The sequence below is a fragment of the Cryptotermes secundus genome, unplaced genomic scaffold, assembly GCF_002891405.2.
Source record: "Cryptotermes secundus unplaced genomic scaffold, Csec_1.0 scaffold816, whole genome shotgun sequence".
In the NCBI taxonomy this organism is placed as follows: domain Eukaryota; kingdom Metazoa; phylum Arthropoda; class Insecta; order Blattodea; family Kalotermitidae; genus Cryptotermes; species Cryptotermes secundus.
This window is the reverse complement of record NW_019724601.1, coordinates 2,422,157-2,442,355: the sequence shown is the minus strand read 5'-3', so window position 1 is coordinate 2,442,355 and position 20,199 is coordinate 2,422,157. Positions and strand designations below refer to the sequence as shown.

The window sequence follows — 20,199 nt, the reverse complement described above, 5'->3', positions numbered from 1 at the left end:
ACTGGCTGACTGACCGTCGGTCGTAAGATAAGACTCACTCAGAATGAAGTCAGTCGTAGTTCAGAGCAGAACAGAGGGACCAAAATTGAGCCAGTCGTAAGCAGGCATTTATTGTGATTACGAGTGAGTGTACAAATAAATCTAATCATCGAAACCAAAACCCGTAATTATTAGTCACGCAGCCCTACGCACGTGAGAATGTTTTACACAAATTCAGAATATCATTGTTGCTGAGAAATGTCCATAGAGTAACTATTTGTTGAACATCCTGTAAGATACACAGTGTATGTTGTGTGTAATGTGTTAATAGCCTTTACAAGCAGATCGATAACAAGGGTTTATGTTGGCTATGGGAAACACTAACATTCCATCTGCCCCCCGCTGTTACTAACGCCATCTGCACTCGGCTCAGTGTCCAAGGAAACATTTCAGTATTTAGGCCGCACAAAACGTTGGAAGGCTCGTATTTCCGTAATATTGCAGTTCATCTGACTCCGAAGTTTGTAGATTCCCTACTTCCGGTAAGCAACAAGAACAACAAAGCCACGGTAGCCCAACACAAAATTAACAGAACCAGTTACTTCTGATATTCTCATTCGAAGGTAAAGAGGTAAAGCTATCCCTGTAACAGGCCGTGGAGCCCCATAAGGTTGTGAGACGTCGTGGCTCCCACATTTTCTAGAAAATCGGCTCACGGATGGCGGTGAATTAAACGCTGCTTGCCGTTCTTACCCCTTAGGAAGTTTTCTGATACTCATTTCAGGGGCTGAGTCAACCGCGGGGCTGTAGTGAGGTTAGAAGGTCAGTTAAAATATATCAAATGAACTCATCGGGACTCGAACTCGCGACCTTCCGGCACGTAGCATAGTACCTCAACCAACTACGCCAGTGCATGCTTTCATTGTGATTGTAAGACTGGACAGAAACATTTTGCGTCATCTTGCATTTTAGCCTATTTTCATTATTTAAAAAATAAAATGTTGCTTATGAGATCGCCTTGCTGTCTGTTTATACGCTTGTGTCTGTCCATCTGTCTGTGCGTTCCCTATGATTTTTAGGCTTATGAGGCATATGAGATGGCCTTGCTGTCTGTCCACATATCTGTGTTCCACCATATTTTTTTCTGTTTTCTTTGCGGTCCGTGTCATATCAAAGGAAGGTGGATTATTTTTTCCAGAACTTTTTGTTTTTGTAATACATATTTTGAGCCAAAAACAGCCCCTTTTTTCGCTCATATTTTTACAACTATTTTGTACTTTTGCAGGGTTTTGTTTTTGTATTCAAGCTTGAACCAAAACAATGCTGTTATTCGAGTTATGTTTCTAAGGTTTGAATTTTGTATTTTTGCATTGTTTTACACGGAATTATAAGTCAAATTTGAATGCTCCTTCAGTTCTGTATATTTTTTTTTATTGCTAGCGGGTTGGGACTAAGTTCCTTGTACTGCGGCCACATCTGGCTTATTATATTGATTGTGGAGCAATTGGTGGACTGAAGATTGGCAAGGGAAACCGAAGTACTCGGAGAGAACGTGCCCCAGCGCCATTTTGTCCACCACAAATCCCACTTGACCAGACCGTGAATCGAACCCGGGCCGCCGCGGTGGGAAGCCAGCGACTAACCGCTTGAGCTATCGCGCGGCCGCTGTATATTTTTTTTTTCGTGTTTGAATTTTTTCGTGGTGTTCGTATAATCTATCGTCCAGCGTAATAAGAGAGTATAACGTTTCATTAGTGAGTACAAGTTTATTTTCATTTTTATAGCGTCATTAATTCAAATTTCGTAATCAGTTGCATGTACAGTACGTTAATATGTTTTGCAATCAAAACACGAAAGAATAACAAAAAAGTGTGTACTCATGCAGTCAGAATTAATATTAAAGGCAGGGGGATAATGTCGGGTGTAACTAATGTTTGTAGTCCAAAATTCGACAGTGCTTAACCAGCACATATTAAATATACAGGGTGATTCCAAATTATTATAAGTGTTTCCGTGGCCTATAAATGGACACCCAGACAATAATTTAGAATCACATTGTATATGACCACTGCTATATAAAATTGTTATGTTCGAGACACAAGCTTTAATGAAGTTGACACACTTTTCGCTGTAATAATGTCGAATGCAGTTTATACCATTTTTATGACCCCATTAACCTCGATCATATTTATCCTTATTTCTCAGTTCTTTATTGTAGCTTTATCGCCACTTCAGTGTACTACATCGCTCTACAGCACAGCCTGAAATATCAGTAAGGATGATCGCCACAATGCAGGGAATACTGCTTATTTGTGAACCATGAAGAAGGCTGTTTCGTATATGGCCCTAGGGTCGACTCATACTCTAATAGAAATTAGTACCAGGAATCTTCCTGAGAGTAAAGGACGGCCGGCACTTAATGCTGACAACCTCACCGCCATCTGTGAACCGATTGTCTAGAAAGTGTGCAGCCTCGACGTCTCACAACCCTATGGGCCTCCACGACCTGTTACAGGGATAGTATTACCTTATATGTATAGATGTGTTCGTGTATTGATTACATGGAGCTATAACTCCACTCTCCCATACTTTTCATGGCGTCGCGCTTAATTATCTAAGCAAAGAGAGAACTTTACCAATTGCCTTTATTTGGTTCACTAAGCACGACGTCTAGACTATGGGCTAGATGGTAGAGGTATCAGAGAGAAACCGTTTATTCTCTCTTCAGAAGAATCAGAATGGCAACGGAAAGTGAGAGGATAAGAGCGAGAGACAAATAAAGAAATAACGTAAGGAGGATAAGTAAAAAAAAGGAACAAATTAGGCCCTAACTCCTGATCTCCGTCTTCTGTTTTGCTTTATTTCTTCGTCTTCATCTTGTTTACTCGTATATTCTTATTCTGCTTTTCCCTCAATCTCTGCGCTTTCTTCATACGTTTTGTTTTCATTTCTCTTCCTGTCTTCTTCGTCTCTTAATAAATATTAATTATTATCAGCATCCCCTTATGCTCATTGTATCCATTCTTCGTTCCTTTCTAGTCTAACACTTCTACTTATCCTCCCTCCTCTTTTTATCTCATTCATCACGTTTATTATTCGTTCTCTGACAAATATTCTTCGACTCCTCTATTTCATACAATTTTCCATCTCTATTTTCGTTGCCACTTTTTTTCAGTGCCTTCTTCACCCCCATATATGGTCTCTCCATTATTTCTTCTTGGAGCTAACCCCCAGTGACGACTCACCACCCCCTGTCTGGAGGCCTCTCGAGTGAAGAATTGGACCACCGCAGTTGCTCTGAGTCGCGGACTTTCAGAGAGAAAAAGCGGATGAAAATCCGTGCCCCGAGCAAGATCCGAAACCACAACCCTAGCAGTCGATAAACCTTTGACCATAAGCTCATTAAAAGCCATGGCCATGTGAATCTCTGTGACGTTTCGTTGTTCTGTCAAACAGATGCACATCTGTTCATTATCGCTGCTGAAACTCGTTTGTTTCCGCTCCGCGTGGGCCCGGATCAAAGCTGAAGTGGCTGTCGGATTCCGCTGGAATTTTTAATTTTGTTCTGCTGCAGGAAGCGATAGGATCAGATTGCTCCTATTCTTGTAACGTGTTAGGATTTCCGGTTTGCGAGGGAAGGCAAAGAAACGGTGAATGAATGTGGGAGTAATTCCGATCTTGCAACTTGTTCTCTTTGCTGAATATTAAATGACTTCGTTGGGCCTTGACCGCTTTTTCAAGTTTCTTGATCCTATACACAATACAATAAACAATAGAAGTAGGGTGTTTTCTATGTTGTCCGCGCCCCAATCGTTGCTATGCAACGACAAGGTAAATACGCCTCTACAACAACAACAGAGGGACTGTTTTTTCTGCGTAGTCCGTGCCGAGCATATATAGGAAACAGTGAAATAAGGCATAGTCTAACCCGTGTGGAGGCGGGATCGAATACCTCCACCGTGACCCTGCGAGTCGTAGGAGGCGACGAAAAGGGAAGTCTCAAGACAGACAGTAAAATATGGTCGAGAGTCCAGAGGGACTCAGACCCGAGGAACACTGGGCTGGCAAGGGCCAGCAGCATATATAAAAGACAGACCCGTCCTCTCGTCAGAGAGGGCGCCCCAAAAAACAAGACCGTAACTGTCAAGCAGTAACCAAGACTTACTGACTGACTGACCGTCAGTCGCAATGTGACTTTGACTTTGGCATAGTCTGCTCTCTGTGTGGAGGCGGGGTCGAATACCTCCACCGTGACCCTGCGAGTCGCAGTAGGCGACAAAAAGGGAAGTCTCAAACCTGTGACAGTAAAATATGGTCGCGAGTTCCAAGGGATTCGGACCTGAGAAAAACTGCGCTGGAAAAGGCCAGCAACATATACAAAAGACAGACCCGTCCTATCGTCAGAGAGGGCGCCCCACAAAAACAAGACCCTAACTGTCAAACAGTAATAAATACTGCTCGACACCAAGACTGACTGACTGACTGACTGACAGACTGACTGTCGCAATGTGACTTCGACTTTGACTTCACTTGCGACAGAATTTTCGCCAGGAAAACGTTCAAGGCAGTTCAGTAGTTGAAAACTTTGTATGATATAATTGTTCTTATTTACGAAGTGCTATAGTTACAGTAAGATTGTGTTTCCACTAGTTGTAGTTAATCCGAATACCGTGTCTAGTCACACATGTGAAGATACGTAAAATAATAAACAAATTGATGAAGATATAACATTTAAGTTTCTTAGTGGTTATAATCTGAATACCTAGGGAACCAGAATTTTGTTCCAGCTTGTAGTTCCACGAAAGCGAATCTGAGGCGAAGGAACTCCCTACTTTATTATAACGGGTATCAAAAGCGATGAACATTTCCGTAAGAATCTAATGGTTTTACGGGATGGCGTAAGGTTGGGTTAGGAAATGGTTATTTTGAAATTGAATTACTTACTGAGAAAGGTGGTAGGTTATGGTTCGCAAGTATTCATAAGCCTGGTAGGATCAGACTCTGTTTTAGGTAATGGGCCCATAGCTGTTCCACTGTTCAGATGAGGATAAAGGAAAATTGCATTAGGTTAGACACAGCGAGGGCATCAACTGAGCCCCCCTGTTCTCAGGGTAGTTGCTGAATATCGCGTGGTAGTTACCGGAATATGGGAACACCTTATTGGCTTTAACCTTCACCTTATAATATTAACCCTACAAAACCTGAAAGACTGAAGGAGTTGTCAATAGCATAGCTGAAATTTTCAGTACAGGTGCCATGAAGCCTTAGCACTGGGTTCGACGTGAATATCTTTCCTTGTGGGTTTCTTGTCAGAAGACAGACAAAGGGAGTCTGGCTGCAATTGTCAGTAAAATTTTCCATGACGCATTGACAGAATACATTTCCATGGTTTTATCCAGTCAGAAGTTGTGGACAATGTAGTTTGTAGGATTTGATATCCTCACAGCGGTGGTTATGAAGAATTTTATCTTCTGGGATATATAATTCCGTGTAATCCGTTTGAAAGTCAACCGACGTTTCAGAGGAACATGTCGCCTCTATCTTTAGCGTCAAAGAGCTCTGTTTATTATCTGTTTTCACGTTGATTTCTTACTTGGCTTATTCATCGACAATGAAGAGGAAACGAAGTGTTCGTAGGAAACGTCGATTAATTTTTCAACGGACTATACGGCGGTATATCCCGGAAGATAGGACACTTCAGTATTGTACAGTTGTTTATGTCGTTGTGGTTTCTTCTTTTCATCACATCATATAGGTACGCTAATAAGCTCAAATGTAAATGTGGCACAGTTCAGATATTTGGGAACAACGATAACAGAGCGAAACCTGATTCAGGAGGAAACTAAGAGGCGACTGAACTCGGGTAATGCTTGCTACCATTGAGTCCAGAACCTTTTGTCTTCTTGTCTGCTGCCCAAAAACATAAAAATTAGAATATAGAAAACTGTAATTTTTGCCTGTGGTTCTGTATGGTTGTTAAACTAGGTCTCTGACATTAAGGGAGGAACATAGACTGAGTGTGTTTGAGAACAGGGTGTTGAGGAGAATATTTGGACCGAAGAGAGATGAAGTGACAGGAGGCTGGAGAAAACTGCATAATGAGGAGCTTGATAACTTGTACTCTTCTCCACTGTAAAATTAGAATGATCAAGTCAAGGAGGATGAGGCGGGCAGGGCATGTAGCAGGAATGGGGGAGACGAGGAATGCGTATAGGATATTGGTGAGAAAGCTAGAAGGAAAGAGACCACTGGGAAGACCAAGGCGTAGGTGGGCGAACAATATTAAAATGGATCTTGGAGAGATAAGATGGGATGGTATGGATTAGATTGATCTGGCTCAGGATTTGGACCGGCGTAGGGCTCTTGTTAACACGGTAATGAACCTTCCGGTTTCACAATATATTGGGAAATTCTTCAGTAGCTGCAGAATTGGCGGCTCCTCGAGAAGGGCTCAGCTCCATATAAGTAATAGGCTCAAATGTACAGTTTGTCTGCTTTTAGTTTGGCTCATTTATTTAGCGTTTCTCTCCCTCTCTCTCCTACCCCCGCTTTCACATCTCTTATATGTCCTCATATTCCTTGTTTTCTTGGGTACATACTACTAGTATGTGCCTTACCTCCCCATTTCGTTGCGAAAGTATATCCCCTGGTTTCGTATGCTCGACCTTCAACAATCCACGTGTTGTCATGGGCGGTTGCTTAGCGATAGGTTGGATATCTTTTCCGCGAGAACGTGTTTACCGAGCCGTTGCTTAGAAACGGATGTTTGTTTACCCGTCTATTTCATAGCAACGGCTGTACTTGTCCATTTCGAGGTGTCTGCCCAGCAACGGGTTTCTATGCCACGATATTTCTAATCACTATGTAACAACCTACCCCATTATCTGATAGTGACAACTGAAATAAGTTACGCACCCACTTTACCTGAAGTTCTGTTTTTTGTGGAGTGCTGAGATTGTGATTTTCACCATTCAGCTTCCGGAAAAAGTAGAAAATATATGTTTTAAGGGATATTTATCGGGTATAAGAAAACGGATGGGCTGGGCTGTGTAATATAGCGGGAAAGTTGCGACAGTGTTTTTTTTTTACTTTTTATGGGAAGAGTTGTAAATTATTGCATGAAAAGAAGAAATTTAGTTTGCCGTTATTCTAGTCTCCTTGTATCTTAAGGGAAGAAGGGAGAGGGAAAATCTTAGCTCTCAATTCCCAATGGAATCCAGAAACCCATAGTTGCAGTGTCATACGGCAGATGTTTCTATTAGGTACAAAAAAAAAAGAGTCCATTCTACTGCCTAATCTAGGTCGAATTTCTGTTTCTTGTTCATAGTCAGATTAGAGTCAAAAAAAGGGGACGTATTCCAATTTAAACTCCATGCAACAGTAAGTTAAATCGTCCTGTTTCTGTGTCGAGGCTGGATATTTTATGGGACGATCGTTAGCCTGAGTATTGGTTCTCAACCAGTGGGACGCGAGACTTTGTCAATTGCGTCCCGAATATCTGAAGAGAAGACTGGTAACGTAAAATAAAATATGAACCCCCATAAACTGTTTAACCCGTTTGAAGACCGTGAATCAGAATTACTTTACGTTTTTCAGTTTACTGCCAACCAGTTCATCTTGGCGACATGCCCTTTGAGACTCACGACCAGAGATCTTTTTTTGCGACAAGACCCTTATGGTCGTAGTCCTTATGTAACATCCTCTCTGACGAGAAGATGGGTTTGTCTCTTATGAATACGCTTGACCTTTGTCAAGTATACGTATCGCACATACAACATGTTATTGAACATTCTTCCCTTTGCACTATGTATGTATGTATGTATGAAGGGGTAGGCCTTCTCGGCCCTTTCACTTAGACCTCAGTGGTCCATTGTCCCTTTGCACTATATACAAGCCCTCTGTCAGTCCAGGCTTTGGGAAGCAGATCGTGCCAATCTTATGTATCTTATGCTACAACGGCAGCTTAGTCACTTGAACGGTCTTAAGCTTGACCGCCTCTTCTATTTTCTGTGTCTGGCTTCTCCGTGTCCTGTACTGCGAATATGTTCGGTTCGTTCTCGCGGTTTTGTATGACTTCGGCTTGTTGTTTGTATACTTTTTTATATAATCGTGAACTTATGGAAAGTTGAAAGCCGTGTGCAAATCGCGTACCGGTGCGCGTCTTGGAAAATTTCCAGTTCTTCGGAGAACCTTGTTTTGCAGGCGCTGCAATTTTAAGAGATGGGTGTCTGCTGCTTTACCCTCGGAAAGAGACCCGGTACCCATTAGATAGGAGGCTGGGTGGACCACACAGCGGGTTTGGGTGATGTAGAGAAAATAAATATATCTTGCCACTGCCGGAATTCGAACCCCGTCTCTTCTTTTGAATTTAACATAACTTCTAGTTTTATTACTGTATAATCACAGCATTCCGAGTCAGAAATGAAGCCCAAATTTCAAAACTAAAAACACGATAACGTCCATAATAATAAGGCTCATCACACGCCTAAGAATATGGGGGTAAAGGAGAATCGGGCCATCCTCTCTTGATTATCTGAAGAAACTCAGAAGAAACTCAGAATACATCCTGCTCCAATCTCTTTATCTACACAGAATCTCACATTAAATAGCCTGAGATTGAACCCTTGCGCTCTGCAGTGAGAAATCGGCATCTTACTTTTATACACGAATGATATTTCCATGAATACGACGTATTTTTTTATTGCTAGTGGGGTGGGACTAAGTCCCTTGTACTGCGGCCACTTCTGGCCTATTGTACCAGCCCCAGATAATAGGTGAGGGTGATTGTGGAGCAATTGGTGGACTGAAGATTGGCAGGGGAAACCGAAGTACTCGGAGAAAACCTGCCCCAGAGCCCCTTTGTCCACCACAAATCCTACTTGACCAGACCCGAGATCGAACCCGGGCCGCTGCGGTGGGAAGCCAGCGACTAACCGCTTGAGCTATGGCGCGGCCCGTCGAATACGACGTAAGGTGGCACAATATAACCATTTCTAATGATGAATAAAAGAATAAGATTAGGCAGTAAAGTTTGACAATAAGTTGAACTCGGAAAGTAGCGTCTGTATTGCCTCTCTTAGTGCAGAGCGAATGTAGCTGGTTATGCTTTATAATAGCTGTACAATTAAGAAGAAACGGAAGTGTATATATATATATATATGAATCGATGTTCGCCATTTTTCTTTTAGTGCGGGTTTTCTTCGCTGTGTTTCGTCTCTTTTTTTTTTTCTTTTTGCTTTGAGCCCATCTATCAAGCGAACTCACATCTACTCTTTATTTTATAGTTCGCAGCGGATATGGAAGCTTAACAAATCCCCCGCAGGGTAGCGCTGCTGGCGCGATGAAAGTTACAGCACTATTTCAGAAAATATGTTTGTCCCATCCATGGAGAGACTCGTCAGAATTTTGTTCTGCAGATGGCAGCACGCTGTAAAACCGCTGGTTGAGGTACATATATAGGCATAGTCTCTGAAATGAGAGTCGTCTTTGGATTGTTGGCTGTTCTTTATAGCCGGTACACCCTGGGCTCAGTTCTCGGCCGGGAGGCCGGCTGCTTTAAAATCATAATCCTTCTCACCCCCTTACAGTGGTCACTGTGTCCAGTTTTATCTTCTGGGATATAGCGCCTCAAAGTTCGGTGAAAATTAGCTGACGTTTAGGGGGAAGATATCGCTTCCATTTTCAGGGCCGAAGAGTAAGCTAAGGAAGAAACAAGCATGAATCAGACAACAAACCTTATCCCTTTAAGGCACAGTGCTTATTACAAGTACCCCCTGTTTTAATATTAAATCTGTCTGAACATTGAACGACAATAACACATAAAACGCTGATTCAGGAGGAAATTAAGAGGTGATTGAACTCGGGTAATGCTTGCTACCATTCAGTCCAGAACCTTTTGTCTTCTCGTCTGCTGTCAAAAAACATAAAAATTAGAATATACAAAACTATAATTTTGCCTGTGGTTCTGTATGAGTGTTAAACTAGGTCTCTGACATTAAGGGAGGAACATAGGCTAAGGGTGTTTGAAAACAGGGTGTTGGGAATATTTCGACCGAAGAGAGATGAAGTGACAGGAGGTTGGAGAAAACTGCATAATGAGGAGCTTCATAACTTGTTCTCTTCTCTAAGTATAATTAGAATGACGAAGTCAAGGAGGATGAGGTGGGCTGGGCATGTAGCACGAATGGGGGAGAAGAGGAATGCATATAGGATATTGGTGAGAAAGCTAGAAGGAAAGAGACCACTGGGAAGACCAAGGCGTAGGTGGGTGGACAATGTTAAAATGGATCTTAGAGAGATAGGATGGGATGGTATGGTTTGGATTGATGTGGCTCAGGATAGGGACCAGTGGAGGGCTCTTGTGAACACGGTAATGAACCTTCAGGTTCCATAAAATGCTGGGAAATTCTTGAGTAGCTGCAGAATTGACGGCTCCTCAAGAAGTGCTCAGCTCCATGAGTAATAATAATAAAAATGGACAAATTTTAACTTGATGTGCTATGATTTATGTAATAGTAATTTCCTCAACGTGTTGTTATTTGCCTTCTGAAGAGGATCTTTAATTGACCGAAACATGTAAATGCAACATATATATATTTTTTTTGAATCGAACTGCACGGTGTAGTCAAATGATTCTGTAGTACAACTGTGGTTGTTCATCTGTCAATAAATATCAGAAAACAGAAAGATTGCGGTTCACGAAGAATATGTTATGCTCTATTTATAAAACTGTTCATATGTTTTGTTGCTATTTGCATCTCACTTGCCGAAAAAGATTTATATTTTGTCAATGTCTCTATCAATCATCTTGACTTTCGATACCGAAATACGGATTATTGTTGGACAGTTGTATAATATATCATTGTCTGTACAATGCTTCCTCAGATCGTGGCACACAGAATAACAATCCAGTATACAGCCTCTGTGGTCTAGTGGCTACAGAGCCAGAAGTCACGGGTTCGATTCCCGGCGCTACCTGATTTTCTGAGAAGTAGTGGATCTGGAACGGTGTCCACTCTGCCTCGTGAGGATAATTGAGGAACTACTTGAATGGAAAAATAGTAGCTCTGGTCTAGAAAACTGAAATTAACGGCCGTGGGGATTCGTTACGCTGACCACGCGACACCCTCTGTCCGCTAAAGTTGGCACTAACTTCGCCGACAGCAGCGGTCGCTCGGTGGGTATAGTTCACTTGCGGACTGAAGCCACGGAGTTTAGTTTTAATATATTTAACTTTACATACTCCTATGTACGTATATGGAGCCGGGATAGGTCAGTCAGTGTAGTGAAGGACGCTGGTTTTGATTCTGTGTTTCATTTCCGAGAAGGGCAGCAGGTTGTATTCTTACCTGCAGCGTCCTAACCGGCTTTGGGGCCCACATCATCACCTATATCCAAGGGGTGCAGGTGCTTTTTCCTCTGTTATAAAGCTCACGGGGCGTGAAGCTCAGTGCTAACCTCCAACTAGTTTTGAGATTAAAATTCCCTGTGTTATACTTCAGTTCTACCGTACGCATTCGTGGCGTGGTGCTTAATTAATTAAGCACAGGGACAACTTACTCCTGCGTACGTAAAAGACGAAACTTACACGAGTTCATGAAGGAATTAAAAGAAAAGCGCGGCCGGCGCGTAAGGCTGACAACCTTACCGCCATCTTTGAGCCGATTCTCTAGAAAATGTGGGACCCTCAACGTCTCCTAACCTTATGGGCCTTCACGGCCTGGTACAGGGACAGATTTACTTTTTACTTTTTTTATTAAAATATTTTCACGTGATTGAGTTACTATAGACGGGGTATAGATTGCTGACTCCATTTATTGACCACTTGTATACTACACCTTACAGATCACTGGAACACAGACTAGGGTCCTCAGCCTATTATAGTTTCCACTAGCCGTTTCCTGGCAACGGATTTTAACACTAACTGTAACAGTCTCACGGAATTACACACTCCAGATATCACTGTAATTACAGCACACACAAAGTCTTCTCTTCACACCATGACTTTCAACTGAGCACTGAACTCGTTGCTCCAAACCCTTCCGGTTATAAAATCTCGGTACGGACCGCACAGAAACACCGTTCCTATGTTTCTGTTGCTGCTTATTAAGAATATATTGTCTAGCAACAGACATTATCTAAAAACGAATTTTTTTTTCAGGGACGTTCACTAGCAAAGGCTGTTTCTCTGGTTCCATAGTTTGAACAAATATGCCACAGAACGTTACTGTGCTAAGGATTTCGTTGAATACACAGGACCTCTTTTTCCTTCGCTAGGTTGCATACTCAAAACATGTTTTATCGTAAAACGTATTTCACGTAAAATAAATTGGACACACGCAGGTCGCTCTACTCCACGATTTCACTTCAGATTTCTCTTATATTCTCATCCAAGGATTTCTTCCTTTAATTACGTGTTTGATCGTCTGATTTGTTTACATCGCGTAGAGGTAAAATTCATTTAAGAATATTAATGTAACAGCCGCTGAGAATCCAGCAGGAAATCTCGTCATTCGTTATAAAATCTCTCGTACTGTTAACTTCCTCTGGTTTCTCCCGTGCTCCTTTCCACTCCTACATTTTAATCTCACGTTTACAGAACTTGTTTATATACACAGAAGGATAAATGACATAACCCCAACTCCATGTTGGTTGTACAGTGTAACCCCTCCCCTTGGCATGTAGACTACTGTATAAAAAGGCAAATGAATGAGCTCCATGCCGTACTCTGAAGACTGAGTAGTGTATACACGTGTATGGGCTCTCCATATTGTGACAATGTCCCAGAGTTATTATACCAAAAATATGAAAGACACCCCCTTCATAATGTCCATAACATAATCACCATATACCATCTAAAATAGGAACGAGGATACGTGACGTTGAGAAAAACGTCATAATATTGTGATGCATATATCCATTGCAAGGTAACGGCTCGGTAAATATATTCCCGAATTTACGCTCTCAAAAATAGAAGACCATCCATTAATAGGTAACTAACCAACAGACACGCATTCTCGACAACAGAAGATGGTGTTATCGTGGGGTCCGTTCCGAGGAATTAGAAGAAGACACAGAAGAATTGAAGTAGGACGTTCAAGTGACTAGACTGCCGTTGTAGCGGAAGCTACTAGAGATATGGCATAATCTGTTGTATTGAGCCTGGACTGACAGAGGCCCTGTATATATTTTATATACATTTATTAAAATGTTTAACATGTAAAATGTAAATATCCTTTACATTATGACAAATGACATATTACTGTAAATAATGACTCTGACAAAAGACAGAGCCGTTCTCTCGTCAGAGAGGGAGCCGCACAATAACAAGACTGAAACTGTCAAACAGTAATAAATATCTGGTCATGATCCCCAGATGGGTTTCGACACCAAGACTGACTCTCTGACCGTCAGCCTCAATGAGACTTCGACTTTGACTTGGATTGAAGGAGTACACTGGAATACAACGGAGTTGTCAGGAAACGTCAGCCTGTGAAGAGAAGGCAGCCGTAGTCAGGTAAGGAATGGAGCGAGTCTTGATTGGGAGCTGTTATGATTGATTGTGATTACAAATGATTGTAAAAGGTGTTTATAAATCCGATCATCCGATCCAAACGCCGTTACTATTGGTTACGCAACCATAAACTCGTGACAATATAGAAATTTATTAGGTTATATAAAAAACAAACTCCGTGGAATGAGTCCGCAAGCGAACTATACCAACCGAGCGACCGCCGCTTGTCGGCGAAGTTAGTGCCAACTTTAGCGGATAGAGAGTGCCGCGTGGTCAGCGCAAGGAATCCCCACGGCCGTTAATCTCGGTTTTCTAGACTGGTACTAGGTTATATATTCATAATTCCAGGGGTCATAACGCAATAGGAAATTCAGGTATACTTGAGCAGAACTTTTATTCCGTTAAGTTGCCTACCCGTGATATGACGTACCCTGGTTCGTAGAGCAGGTAGACTTCAGATCACAAGGAGGAGGGAGAGATTTCGGAACCGAAATTACAGACCACTTACTTTATGACAAGTTGTTAGGGTGTAAAACATTTCACGGCTAACAGTACCAGAATTTGCTCAGCTTGCCACGTGGTTTTACTCTGGTTTCTTTGCTTGGCTTTTTCTGAGACCCTGAGGATGGAGGTGATATGTTGCTCCGAAATTTGCACTTAAATTTCAATGGCCTACACAGAATTAAGTCCCATAATGTGAAAAACGAAATTTCACGTCCATACATAATTAACAGCAGTCAACTGGTCAGGCCGCATTCTTCACGACTGCTTCATTTCTGTCTTTAGTCTTGTCTATGTTTTCCTTCTTTTAGCTTGGAGAATAAAGTTTTATAGAACAGAACGCAGTGTGATGTTTACGGTGAGGGCAGAGGGTCGATACACTGTCTCGTTAACACTGGAGTAAAGAAATTGTAGAATCCCCGAGGCATGCATCACAGTAAGCAGGGCTGCTATAGGCCGCGCCATAGCTCAAGCGGTTAGTCGCTGACTTCCCACCGCGGCGGCCCGGGTTCATCCCGGGTCTGGTCAAGTGAGATTTGTGGTGGACAAAGTGGCGCTGGGGCGCGTTTTCTCCGAGTACTTCGGTTTCCCCTGCCAATCTTCATTCCACCAAATTCTCCATCATCATAATCGCCCAGGGCAGGTACAGTAGGCCAATCAGTGGCCGCCGTGCCGAGTGGACCCAGTTGGACTCCACCCCTCAGTAAGCGAATTAAAAAAAAAAAGCAGCGCTGCTCTGAAGTAATGATGGACCCTGAGCAAAATATAAGACGGGGTTTGGATTGGCAATTGGATATATTGATCACCCATTGTACATTTACTCGTAATCACAATAAATTACAATAATTCACGATGAATCTTCAGCCGAACACTTCTTCCTAGCACCCACTCAATTTTGATCTGATCTCTGACTCAATTCTGATCTGATTCATAACAACTCACTATTTGACACATTTCATCTTCTTCCGACTGGATACTCCGCTGGAGTCCAACTGAACTGTCAATTCGAATCGACTCGAGTCTTATGTTACGACCACGGTCAGTCGGCCAGTCTCTCTTGGCATAAAGCACCCAACTGGGGCTTACGACCAGATCTTTATTACTGTTAGACAGCTGCGGATTTATTGATCTGGGGCGCTCTCTCTGACGAGAGGACGTGTCTGTCGTTTACAACTGCTGCTGGCCCTCACCAGCGCAGTCATTCTCGGGTACGAGTCCCTTGGAACTGGCGACCATATTTTACTGTCTCAGATTCGATACTTCCCTCTTCGGCGCCTCCTATGACTCGCAGGGCTACGGTGGAGGTATTCGACCCCGCCTCCAAGCGGGATTGATTTGGCTGCCCTAGTTTTATTCCTTATAACACCTCGTATCCGTCTTTACTGAGCCTTTCCCCACCAGCAGTCGTCTGTTCTTATTAAGAATCTTATGCCTAGCAACGGACGTCGTTCCGTTGTCGGCTTCGTAGCCGTTGCCTGGAAACGAATGTTGTTTCAGAGCCGTTCATTAGCAACGGCTGTTTCTCTGTCTTCACAGCCCTTGATTTGAGCAATTATACCACAATATATATGTAATATATGTAGCCACGGACAAATAACCCACGTATTTCTTTATGTTACTGCAGTTTCTCATCTGTTTACTTTCTTATTTAATTCAATAACCCGCACTTTGTGGCGGGCAAACTATGCTGTGCCCCCTGTTGCACATCTTCTGTTTTATCACTGAAGTGAAGAATATTCATTCTCTGCATAAATTCTATTTCGCTTCCACCCAGAAGGAGGAAATGCAAATGTTTACCTAACGCACGCCGGCTCTCATGCAGAGGTCGTGACGTGTTTGTTTGTGGATCCGCTACTGATTTATGTGATTTGTTTCTGTACGGGTTGTGTGTGTAGAAGGGGGTGCAGAAGTATCCTAATTCTTTGTTATACACGGAAAAATTTTATGATATTCCAGAAGTGCAAAGATAAATTTCTACCGATTTATTGGATATCCTGACTGAAGACTTTCGCTAGTTCTCCGTAATTCCTCCACGGCGATGCCGAGGAAATTCCTTCGAATGTGACAGGAATATATTCTTCCATATACTTCCCAGATATATATATATTCATGTTCAAATTGTTTTATATTCCTTGGCGAGTTATAAATAGTTGTATAAAGATAATTTATAAACCTCTACCAGCGATCGAAGTGTTTCTAATGTAGTTTACTTCATGACGCTCCCATTCTCTACACTGTATTGTGTCTAATGACAGGATGATTAATGAATTGGCAAGGAAACTATTGTGGCCTAACATAAATGATATCCAAAGAATTTCATTCAGAGGGACTGAGAAAGACTACGAGAAACATCAGTCTGAGTTAAAGATATCATGACTGATATTCGAAATGAGGATCTCCCGAATGCACTTCTACAGTATTACCAGTAAACCGCTCCGTTTGTTTACAAGGATGTGAAATAATTGTGATGATGTGGGGTGATTACATATATGCATGTAATTACGTGAGCTCTTGCAAACACATTTTTTTCAATTTAGAGAAATAATATCCTGGAACATATTACACGCCACTCATATCATGTGAAGACTAAAGCCTCTGACGAGATACATTTATTAATAAAAGTGGCATGCTATGTGTAATGTGATTCAGTATTTTTATACCAGAACCTGGCACTGTTAAATTTATGCAGTTTTCTGAAAGGGCCACCTGGCTCTCATTAAACTAATTGGGTTCATACGCAACAACGCATTATATTCCATGCACGCTGGCTTCCCAACACATAAATTTGCTTTCCTTTGAAATTTGAATAAGCAAACAGACATCATTTCGTGTTTAGTAACAAAACACCATGTGCCCCATAGGCATGCGAACAGAGGAAATATACTAAATGCCATAGCAACGAATTTATCATTTACATTTTCAAAAAGTTATTTTACTAGGCTCTCAGTAGCTAGGCAATATGGCGTCAAATGGCAGGGTGTTAAATGCTGAATTGGAAAATATTTGGAAGATAGAAGTCTGAACGAATCAAGGCACTGTCTCAAAATTTGCATGGAAGGGCTGAGTAGGGTCAAACCCACATAATATTGAAATCATAATACGCGGTAGCCCAGCCGAGATTCGAACGAGGCACCTCCAAAATACGAATCAAGTTGATTTCCGCCCAATTGGCGTGCCTAATGACATCACTGTAAAAGTGTTGCTGTGTTTCTTTCAACATGCTATAGGAAAGTAATGGGATTTTTGTTTGACACACAGGGTTTTTTTATTCCATAAGGCTGTCAGCCCTGGGTATGACGTAACCTCAAGGATGTTTTAGAGACACGATATCCGGTGACGTCACGCCAAATGTGACAGAGAGAAATGATTTTGTATAAAGAACTGACGACAGCATCCTTTATAAATGTTTCTGCATTAAGTACCTAAAGTAACGGTTCCAGTTCTTGTGATGTTAAATAAGGAAATTATAAAGAAATAAATCTGTAAGTGGAGAATTAAGAAAACACATTAATAAGTTCATTATCCCACGCAGCGAAGGCTATAGTACCCATACTTCTACATACAACAGTTCCCAGTGTTCCAGCTGACTACCCCTTCTCTTCCTTTGGTTGGAGACCAGGAGAAACGTTGATTGGGCTGAAAATGTTTTTTTCTTTGCATAATTCTTAATACACGCTTTGAAACATGTTTCAAACATAAATAATAATTTCTAATTTTATATAACAAAATATATCCATTTTTATTTGTTGACTATTTTTTTATTTTGAGTTCATGTGAGTTTCAGATCACTACGGCATGACTCGTCTTCGGATTACTGACGGAAAAACCAGCCTCAACATTTGGCATTGACTGCAAACCTATTGAATAAGCAATCAACTATAACCGACATTTTGTGTTTCTTCAGCTTGAGAATTGTGAATTTTTAACCCTTTGCGTTCCAAATCCCTCCATATATTACCCACTAATACGCCAAGGTTGTTGATGGTAAGAGCAGTTGCACAGAAAACCCCACAATTCTTCCCTCGCGTGACCTTCAGACAGCACGGGAAATACATCACGTAAAGGACTGTTCTTTCCTTTGCACATCGGTATGTCACACTTGATGCCATCTATTGACAGAAATGTTGTACTAATTGATTAACAGCGAGCCCATATCTTCGGTTGTGTTGGTTTTAATGCAATCTCACCCGAGTCGATGTGCCTGTTAATATGCTTGCGAAGGATAAAAAATAAAATTAGAAAAGTTTCTTTCATCCAACTTGCTTAAGTTGCCACAATTAATCCGTGCAAGTCCGAGTCCCCGCACTATTTTACGGTGAGTAGTTGTTAATATTTTATCACACCGCATATTGACTTGATCATCCGGGGGGTAAAAATTAAAGTTGTCCCTGTATCTAATTAAGCATTATGCCATGAAAACGTATGGGGAGTGGATGTATAGATCCACGTTTTCTTGGCCTCGTCACTAGTTGGGGTGAGTGGTCAGCTTCAAGCCCCGGCCGCTTTACCCCCCCAAGGATAAAACCCATTGTATAGAAAGCTGGGTGGGCCCTAGCGCCGGTCTGGACGACGTTGAAAAGATAAAATTCTTGACCATACCGGGACTCGAACTCCGCAACCTCGGTCGTCCAGCGCATAGCCAGTCCCTAAGCCGACAAGGCTACCCGAGCTCACTTTAATTATAATGGCCACGGCCGAAGAGATTGGCATGTAAGTTGCTATGTATGTGGAAAGGACGTACTTCTACATTATATATTGCCCTTGCTGTTTGAAGGTCATTTCGTGTGTTTCAAACTTACTGTCACTGTCACAATTCCGGTAATAGCATGCTGTTTTGCAATGTTGACCAGTGGATCACTTACTTAAGCTGTTCTGCTGCAGGCACAATGACTTGCCCTGGAACGTCAGGAAATTCATGCACAATCAGATCCTCAGTTTCAACTTCACGGCTGACCTAGAGAAGGTTCACCCCTGGGCGAAGAGCAACTGGTCACACACAGATCTACCGAGGCTGCGGAGAGGCATGGTTGGGGCACAGGTAAGCAGAAGTGGACAGAAGAGAGGGATGGATGGGCACTAATATTGGGAGGAGAGGGATGGTTGGGCACAAGTAGTGTGAGGAGAGGAGTCTTTGAGCACTAATATTGGGAGGAGGGGGATGGTTGGGCACAGGTAGTGTGAGGAGAGGAGTCTTTGAGCACTAATATTGGGAGGAGGGGGATGGTTGGGCACAGGTAGTGTGAGGAGAGGAGTCTTTGGGCAATAATATTGGGAGGAGAGGGATGGTTGGGCACTAATATTGTGAGGAGAGGGATGGTTGGGCACTAATATTGTGAGGAGGGGGATGGTTGGGCACAAGCTGTGGGAGGAGAGGGATCTTTGGGCACTAATATTGTGAGGAGAGGGATGGTTTTGCACAAGTAGTGGGAGGAGAGGGATGGTTGGGCACAAGTAGTGGGAGGAGAGGGATAGTTTGGCACTAATAATGTGAGGAAGGGGATGGTTGGGCACAAACTGTGGGAGGAGAGGGATCTTTGGGCACTAATATTGTGAGGCGAGGGATGGTTGGGCACAAGTATTGCGAGGAGAGGGATGGTTGGGCACTAATATTGTGAGGAGAGGGATGGTTGGGCACTAATATTGTGAGGAGGGGGATGGTTGGGCATAAGCTGTGGGAGGAGAGGGATCTTTGGGCACTAATATTGTGAGGAGAGGGATGGTTGGGCACAAGCTGTGGGAGGAGAGGGATAGTTGGGCACTAATATTGTGAGGAGCGGGATGGTTGGGCACAAGCTGTGGGAGGAGAGGGATCTTTGGGCACTAATATTGTGAGGAGAGGGATGGTTGGGCACAAGCTGTGAGAGGAGAGGGACGGTTGAGGAACCAGCAGAGTGAGGAAAAAATGGTTGTTGAACAGCTGGCATGAAGAGAAGAATGGCTGGGTCACGAATGGGGCGAGGAGAAGAATGGTTAGGGCACAAGTGAAGTTAAGAAAGAAGTAGTTAGGGACAGAGAAGCACGAGTTGATAGCTGGGTCAGGACGTGTTTCATGAACACTGCAGACTAGACTTCTGCGGTTATGTCTGAAAATTTTCAACTAGTATGTACCTAGATTATAAACACACACACACACATATATATATATATATATATGTAAGTATAGATGACTGAGCTACATAATTATTATTTTACAAAAAATTTCAATT

General features: G+C 42.4%; 1 protein-coding gene across 1 annotated transcript in view; it reads left to right on the top strand.

Moving 5' to 3' along the window:
* Positions 1 to 20,199, top strand: part of LOC111862502 (dipeptidase 1) — a 423,388-nt gene that overhangs the window by 331,371 nt on the left and 71,818 nt on the right. The window contains exon 5 of the mRNA XM_023847973.2: positions 18,875 to 19,031. Within this exon, the coding sequence (XP_023703741.1) occupies positions 18,875 to 19,031 (157 nt within the window). The remainder of the gene's footprint in view (positions 1 to 18,874; positions 19,032 to 20,199) is intronic.